Here is an 8,710-nt window from a genome sequence, read left to right as displayed (position 1 = left end):
CTGCTGAACTTTGTTCCCTTCTCTAGTTTGTCCCTTACTATGAGTCCAACTCTCCATGCTCTCCTACACCATCTTCCCTTTTGACCTTAGCACCCCACCACTACATTTTCCACTGGATCCGTCCCAGTCTGCCCCACTCCCAGCCTCCCCTCAAAACTAGGTTCAGTTTCCTATCAGTCACTAACAGTCTATATTCACCATCAGTTTTCACCTTATTTTCTCTCACTGCCCTCCAGTCCAATCTCACCAGATTTCTTGACCCCCTTCATTTTTCTTCATCTGATTTAGTCTTTACCGTCCCCATTGGAAAGGCTTCCTCTGCTGTCTTGCCTAAGATACCAACAAAGGAGTGAGGCAGCATGAGCACAAGAAAGCGCTCTGCTCTCTGCTATCTACTGTCCTGCTGCATGAAGCAATAGAGAGGAACTATTGTGTTCACTCTGAATCTTTGAGGCATGCTCAGTTGCTGTGACAATGGTGCACACCCAGTGCAGGTAGAGCTAGAAGCTGTGAGATGTTTGTGAGCCCACAGGTAGCACAGTATCTCTGGAGATTCTAGGAAGCCTACATCCATCTTGAGAAAAATACAGTTTTTCAAAGGCTTATACTGCGGCCAGATTTGGGTCAAACAATGTAAGGGACAGCAAATGCAAAAGGCACGTTCAAGTAAAATTCCAAGTTTTTAAGCAGAGTCCTGCAGGTACTGGAGTCTTTCAAGGAAAATGTTACAAGAAATTTTGAAAATGCCTCAACAATATATTTTTCCCTGGCCTGGCTTTCAGCTGCAGCTGAATTGCTTTAACTGGAACTCCTTTAAATAAATTACCCTGATTCAATGCAGAATATGAAAATTCATCCCAGCTGGTTAAAGCTTTTCAAAGTTAAGCAACTACAAATGGGGTCTTATAACAGGAACTGGAAGATGACCTTAGAACAAGGCAGTGCAATCAGTCTCAAGTACAATGATCTAGAAATAGGGATATGAAGAGTGAGGTGGCAACATTTGCAGAAGACACTATTTGAATTAATTAATAGAAGACAGAGAGTAACTTCATAAGATCATAATAAAGTTAAGTGAATGGGCAGCATGATTACAAATTTAATTCAGAGTTGACAAATGCAAGATAATGCATATTGGAAAGATATGATTTGAGCTGCTCATGTACTTTGCAGCATCCTGAATTAAGCGTAATTACTTGGGGAATGGCTTGGTATCATTATGAACAGCTCAATGAAACCCCTGTTCACTGTTCAGTAGCAATCGAACAAAAAAGTAATCCAAGTGTTATGGAAGGGTGAGATAACAAAGACAATTGGAGAATGTCTTGTACCATTATGCAAACTTGTAATGAGCCCCCAACTGGAATGATAAGTGCGATTTTGGTAACCCCCGCTCAAAAAGATTTTTTCAAAAAGGTAGGAGATGCAGAGCCAGATGGCAGAAATGTCTAGAGGTATGGAAATGCTTATGTCTGAAGGGAGATGGAAATTCTAAATTGAAAAAAAATGGAGTGTGCTGGGGTTTTCTTTAGAGAACCTCAACAGGAAGGGAGGTCAGGAGGGACCCTGTGGATTCCTAACCAGCTGGTATCGTCGTTCCTCACGCTGCTGGCGGGATGCTATTTTTCAGCACTACGGTCAGAGCTGCATGTTCAAGGAAGCCATGAACATCCTCAACATGCTCTTCACTGGCCTCTTCACTGTTGAGATGGTCCTGAAATTAATCGCCTTCAAACCCAAGGTAGGTGCTATAGGCGTAGAGTTTCCTGGCCTCTGTGTGTGTGCGCATGCGTGTGGGGCAGCTGTGAGGAGAAGGAGGAGGTGAAACTTTCTGATCTATTACCCCACCAATAACTGAGCTGGACAGTTGCTCTCTGGATTGGAGTCTCATGTATGTTTAATAACTTTTTCACTGGAGAGTAGACACACTAACAAAAAAAAAAAAAAAGAAAAAAAAAGCAACACTTGCTAATAGAGAAGGTTCCTAGTTTGAGTTCTCTGTTTTCATTAAGTTGTAATAGTGACACTCTGTTAAGGCTATAACATGTTTTCCATTCTGAATGTTATTCTAATGCTCTTTCTGACTTTCCTTAAATAAACTATAAATAGCATCCCATGATTAGTCTCCTGGCCCAAGTGAAGTTAATCAAGCATGATGCATTTTGAGTTATGAGCTTTGGAAAAAAAATGCTTCTTCTGGGAGGGCTGCATCTCAATGATAGCTTGGATTACTTCAGTTTTGAACTTAAGACTTCATTGATAATATTCAGTATCCCAGCAGGTTCTGTCTGAAAATATTGTCCTATCCTTTGGGCCATGGCATTCTGCTAGTATAGCTGCACCATGGGGTATGATTATAACTGCAAGCTCTTCCAACTAAGTTGGCACAGCTGCTGCAGGACAAGGACAAAGATTCTGACCTCACATAATTTAAGACTACACAAGGCTCTCTTCTTCGAGGTTTAAATTCAGTGGTGTGTCATAAGGAGTGTGTCACAGGTACCTCATGCCATTTCCTATCTTCAGGAGGTTTAAATTCAGTGGTGTGTCATAAGGAGTGGAATCCAGATACCAAAACACAGGTACCTCATGCCATTTCCTATCTTCAATGATACCTTGATACATGGGGTTGTATCTTGAAGGATACCTTGATACGTTGGGGTTGGCAAATACTCTCTGAAGCATCCATTATGACATTGGTAAAGATGCGAACAATCATGTCTGACAGTCATACTTGTCCTTCATGTTAACCATTTAGAGGATCACTGAAGTTAAGAGCTTCTCCCAGCTCTAACCTAACGTCTCCCTCATCCTCAGCTCAGAAACTTTGCTCTCCAAGTCTACTGAATTTGGTCTTACTTTTTTCTTGCTAACTTTGTGTTGACTATGCTCCCACCCAGCCTATCTCTTCTTCTTCCACCCTCTCTAGGACTTCTTCTTAGAAGAGTCACAATTTTATTTTTGTCCTGAGCCCAATCCCACTATCCTTTCTCAGATATAGTTCTCTTTGAAAGTTAAGAGCATCTTGTGCAGTCCTGGTGAAGGACTGGGAGGGTTTTTTGTGAGATCTCAAACACCGTCTTTGGAAATTTAAATGTATCATCATCTGTTTCAGAAGGGATTGTAATTTTCAGGAGGGATCTACCTTTCACTTTTGAGATTTTGCCATTTTATTAGCAAGTAAATTTTCTGGCACTTTGTAAAAATATTATCTGCACATTATATACCCAGAAATGTATCTCATGTGCTTTGTAATATTCTTCTGATTTCATGGTTCTACTTTGCGTGAGATTCTTAACATTAAGAAAGATGAGGTTCTCAGCAGAATTTGTTCTGAGCATTTAGGGGAAAAGTTCGACCAGTTCAAACATTGAGCTCTGTACATATACAAGGCAGGCTCTACCTGACATGGTTGCCTCTAACAGTAAGGAGTTGGACTTGATGATATTGGAGGTCCTTTCTAGTTCCTGTGTTTTACTTTCCTGTGTCCAATCTCCTTTCCAAGTTTTGCTGCACAACAAAGTATTAAACAAAATCAACTGAGGGTAAACATGTATCCTCCGAATAGCAAGACATTGGAACACATTGCCTAAAGCGATTGTGGAATATCCATAATTTGAGGGTTTAATACTAAGTTAGGGAACCTTTTGTTAGAAACAGTTTAGGAGAGTATGGTCTGCCTTGATTCAGGGGAATGAATTAGACCATCTCACAAGGTCCCTCTCAGCCCAATTTTCCATGATTCTGTAATTTCCAAACTAAATCATGAGGTATTACACTATAGTAAAAGTGAAAATATAAAAGAAGTTTTCCTTGTGACCAGAATAATAAAGCATTCATAAAGTCTTCTCAAGTGAGGATCAAACAACTGCCTCAGGTTGAAAGAATAGCCAGTAGAAAAGAATAAATCTGTTTCAAATCCTAGTCTGGCCCATATGCCAAAAATAGTACTAACTCTTAAACTGCTATTTTAATTAAATAATTCAGGAAAATAAGCAACATCTTAAAAAATGGAACCACAGGATTTACAGGGAAGAAAAACAGGAATGAACTTGTGAAAGCAGCTAATACAGCAAAAAGACTTGCCTCCAGCAGTGTGTACACACTGGATTATGTTAAGTACCAGTTCAGTGACTCAGGTTTGAAAACATCAGAATGCCTTGTGTAACTTGCCCTTGGATGTTCAATACCATTTGGACTGATGTGGACATCACTTGGGGGCACGATCTGCTTCTCTTTAGGTTTTACGTTTGGGATGGAAGCTGAATTTGCCTAGAATATGTTCTGATGTGGGAGTCTCCCAGCATGGAGAAGGTCGGTACCTCAGCCCTCTGCTTGGCCAGACCTTGTGTCCTATCCTGCAATGCAAATCATACATTTGCAGATGGAGGTTGTCTCCAGGAACATCAGCTGAAAAAGTCCAAAAGGATTTCCTTGTCACCTGGGTGAACATCACCGCAACTCAGTCATTGTCCTCTCCCCTCTAACCAATCAAGTCACCCCGACAAAGAAATGAGATGCTGAGTGATATTAGTGTTTCCCAGATGTGAAATGGCAAGCTTAAATGCTCATGAGATCTCTGCTGAAAACAGATTTGGCTGCCATTTCTAGAGCAATAAAACACAAACCAGCCTTTGTTTAAGCTGTTTGTCTCATTTTGAATTTGTGCCCAAACATCACTCTTTTCTGAAGAGTACCCTAAATTGAGGGAGCTGTAAGCTTTATGACTGACAAGGAAGCAGGAAACTTGGGTAGCTGGAGGTATTGTGTCCTCACCTTAGTGACAAGCCACTTGGGTAGCTGGAGGTGTTGTGTCCTCACCTTAGTGACAAGCCCCAGGAGAATGTGGCAGAGCAGAATTGAGAACGGAAGCTGGTAAAATTTGCTCCATTTTTTCCAATTGTATGGTGCTTAACCCAGCAGCGGGCGCTGCAGCCAACCTTCAGCTACAGCAAGCAACGTGGTAACATGTGTGTAACTCTGAAGCAGCCAGCACAGAGCTCTGCCTTGCACAGTAACTTCCTAAAGGCTCCTTGGAATGAATGGTCTGCAGCAGCAACAGAGGGGGACGGTTTTCTCCATCTGTGCAAGGTAGAACAAGCTGCTACCAGGGAGAATTGTTAAGGGAACCAGGACAGATCTCTGAGGTACTCAGAGCTGCTACAACCCTACCTTCTTGCAGAAGTCACCACAGGGATGTGCCCATGCAAAACAGCTTGGGGGGAAGTCAGGTGTTGCTAATACACAGAGTTCCTGCTGCAGGCAGTGGTGTGGCAATCACTATTATATTAAGTAATATAATGCACTACGATGCTACCTGTATATTACATGCATAATGACAGAAAAGGTGGCAGTCTCTGACTGAATAGATTTTTTTACTGTATCCAGTTTTTATTTCTTCACTCTTATTCTGTGAGGAGACGTACCTTCTAGTAAAGGTAAAAAAGCAAACACAGTCAGCTGCACAGAAATTAAGCAGGATCACATACGTGCCTGACTACAAAGAATCGACATGGATAATCCAGCCCTGCAACTAGTTCTTGTGGTAGGAGCAAGGATTTACTCATTGAAAGGCCAGCTGTAGGAATAAGGAGCCAAGTCTGAGTCAGGGCTCATCACCTAATGCTTACGGAAAGTATGTGAGGGGGCTAGAAAGACAAGGGCTTTCCTAACTAAACATGCTGTTACTGTTGAGATTGGTTGCTCTAGTCAGCAAGTCCTTTTGATACCTGTCCTTTTTATTGGCCATCTTCCGTGAACAGAGTTTTGGTTTGTTTAGTCTCCAGGGAGGCTGTAGAAGAGAGAGGTGCGTTAGCTGGAGTGACTGCTGCTGGTATAGATAGTGTACGCCAGGCAGGGACAAGGCCAGCCTCTGAGAGACCCTGTGTTTCTGCGTGGCACATTTTCTTGGAGGAGAGGATCAGTTCTTCCAGGTTTTTTGCAGGATAAATCTAAGCACTGTGTAAGACAGCTCATCTACATCTGATGCAGTCTTGACAGGAGGGTGTGCTAACAATGAGCAAGAGAGATTTGGGATGATTAGGGCTGCTGATAAAGAAAAACATCCACTACATGCCCTGCATCTCCTTACAGAGTATTAACATGCTTCTCTGAAGCAAAACTCCCAAATGGACCTGAGTGTTTGTTTTGGCTGATGCTCATAAACTGATTCAAGACTTGTTACTTCAAAGAGACAGACAGTCTAAAAGTAATGCTTTTAAGCCAAGGCCTTTTGCTGCTTTGTTTTTCTAATTTTATAAATTCTCCAGCCAGTCTGGTGAGCTATTTTCCGGTTCCTGCATGGAGCAAGCTGCTGCTACTTCATGCTTTTTCCAGAGAAAACTACTAAAGGGAATGAGGGGTGCTCACAGCTACTACTGTCCTAGCTTCTTAAAGAAGAAAACCCCACAAGCACCAGTCCATGAAGGACCAGCTGCTCTACAAAACCTGCCTAGTGTTTATCTTTTCAACTCAAAGACAACAACTTAAAATCCCTGTTCATATGAAGCTGCGCCATCTGTCAACGTATGTGCTAATACGGGGATGGATTTCAGATTTTTCCGGCTTCCGGGAATGGGCTGTTTTACTGATGAACCACATCTACTTTTTCTTTCAGGAAACATTTCATCTATCCTCTTATTAGCTAGGGCAGGGCTAGTAATCCGAGCGCTATGAATTTTCTGCCGCTGTCCCTGTCATCTCAAAGTAGGCAAGACATATCAGTGGAATCACTCCCATGCATAAAGTAAAGCACATGTTCATATATTTTGTCAAATCCAGGTCTGCGTGTGGAAAGGGAATCTTGGGGATTTCCTCTGTGGAATTATGACTATCAGAGAGACTACAGATCACAAGTCTATTCCATTTACCAGACACTGTCAGCACCTTTCTTCCCTGGTTGTTTATGGATGTTACTTGTAAAGCAGCCTGTAACAACGCCATCTGTCCTGCCTCAGATAGTTAGTTCAGTCCCTCATTTATCACTGCTACTTTCCTCTGAATTCTTGCCATTCTTTAATGTCATTTCCGTGTATCAGAGTGCAGACTTCTGTGCACTGTTTCAAACAAGTTTCACATTCAGTACAAGGCGCATAATCCCAAGTGATCCCCAGAAGAGCTATGACCCTCTGAGTAGTGGAAGTCATGAGTGTCGCTCATGGTTATTTCTGAGTCTCCATTTACTGATGGATCTACATGTCTTTAGTGTTTTTCTCCCCTGATGTATTTTCCCTTCTTTATTCCTCTTTAAGCTCCTCTCAGTCAGCATTTATCATGCATTTGATGCACTGCTATCTCTTCTCACAACTGCAAAATGACTCATCTGGTTTTGTTCCCTTTTTACTACTCCATTTCTAGTACATTTATGCCTATAAACAGATCTTTGAGCAATCTCTCCTAAAGTCACACTGGCTGCTTCATACTACTTGCATTCTTCATTCTCACCATAACCATAATCTGTCATTCCTTGGTCAGGACAGAGGCTTCAGGATTTTCACAAACAACTGAAATTTATATCCAGTCTATCCCCTTGCACCACAGCAACAAGGTCGGTTAACTGGAAATCTAATGCTTTTAGTACTTCTTCATTCTAGTACCTTTAGAAATACCCATCTAGCTTAGGATGCTGCCCTGTCATCATTCATCACAGTGTTTTATTTCTTCAGCTGTTATGGAGAAAACAAAGTAAAGACATTCTGCACTGATGCAAAAATGTCAAGGAAAACTTGTTACAATTTAGTGGGGTTTTGCCCAGCACTGAAAAACACTTCAGGTCCATCCAACAGACACAGGACTCATATTTAGTTAAAAATCACATGGTCTAGGATGAAGTAAGGTGATAGAAATTAGTAGTTTATGTTGCGTAAGTGTATACGTGAGCCCATGGCGCAGACAGCTGCCTCCCTCTCATGGAGTTTGGCAACATGATTCTGGTTGTCAAATGGCTCTTACTTTGCAGATTTTCTCTGCTGGTTTTGAAGGTTCTTAACCTAAGTAGTTATCTAATTGTTTCCTCTCCTCAGCTTCAGTGTTCCCCTTTCTGTTTCGGAGGGGCAGCATCCTGACATGGAGCATTTGCTGACTGAGTCATCTACCCAGTGCAATAGGAAGGGCCATCTCCAGCCAGCACCCTGCCTCTGGTTGGAAGAAGTGTTTTAAAAGGCAAAAGAAAGGGTGAGAAAGCTAATGTGTCTCAGGATCTGTGGGTGGAGAAAAAAATACCTCATTAAACAAAAAGGAGAGTGAGGGCTGCAGTCAGGTGAAGTCCCTGGTGATTGGAAAAAGGGAACATTGTACCCATTTTCAAAAAGGGTAGAAAGGAAGGCCCTGGGAACTACCGACCTGTCAGCCTCACCTCTGTGCCCGGGGAAGATCGTGGAACAGATCCTCCTAGAAGCTATGCTAAGGCACATGGAGGCCAGGAAGGTAATTCGAGATAGCCAGCATGGCTTCACCAAGGGCAAGTCCTGCCTGACAAACCTAGTGGCTTTCTATGATGGTGTGACAGCATCAGTGGACAAGGGAAAACCAACAGACATCATCTATCTGGACTTCTGCAAAGCCTTTGACACAGTCCCCCACAACATCCTTCTCTCTAAATTGGAGAGCTATGGATTTGATGGGTGGACTGTTTGGTGGATAAGGAACTGGCTGGATGGTTGCGTCCAGAGGGTAGTGGTCAATGGCTCGATGTCCAGATGGAGACCAGTGA

General features: G+C 42.4%; 1 protein-coding gene across 1 annotated transcript in view; it reads left to right on the top strand.

Annotated features, from left to right (window-relative positions):
* Positions 1–8,710, top strand: part of CACNA1C (calcium voltage-gated channel subunit alpha1 C) — a 489,781-nt gene that overhangs the window by 416,331 nt on the left and 64,740 nt on the right. Inside the window, exon 29 of the mRNA XM_009647934.2 lies at positions 1,533–1,741. Within this exon, the coding sequence (XP_009646229.2) occupies positions 1,533–1,741 (209 nt within the window). The remainder of the gene's footprint in view (positions 1–1,532; positions 1,742–8,710) is intronic.

Source organism: Egretta garzetta, unplaced genomic scaffold (genome assembly GCF_000687185.1).
Source record: "Egretta garzetta isolate BGI_Z169 unplaced genomic scaffold, ASM68718v1 scaffold511, whole genome shotgun sequence".
In the NCBI taxonomy this organism is placed as follows: Eukaryota; Metazoa; Chordata; class Aves; order Pelecaniformes; family Ardeidae; genus Egretta; species Egretta garzetta.
This window is presented reverse-complemented; position numbering and strand designations above follow the sequence as displayed.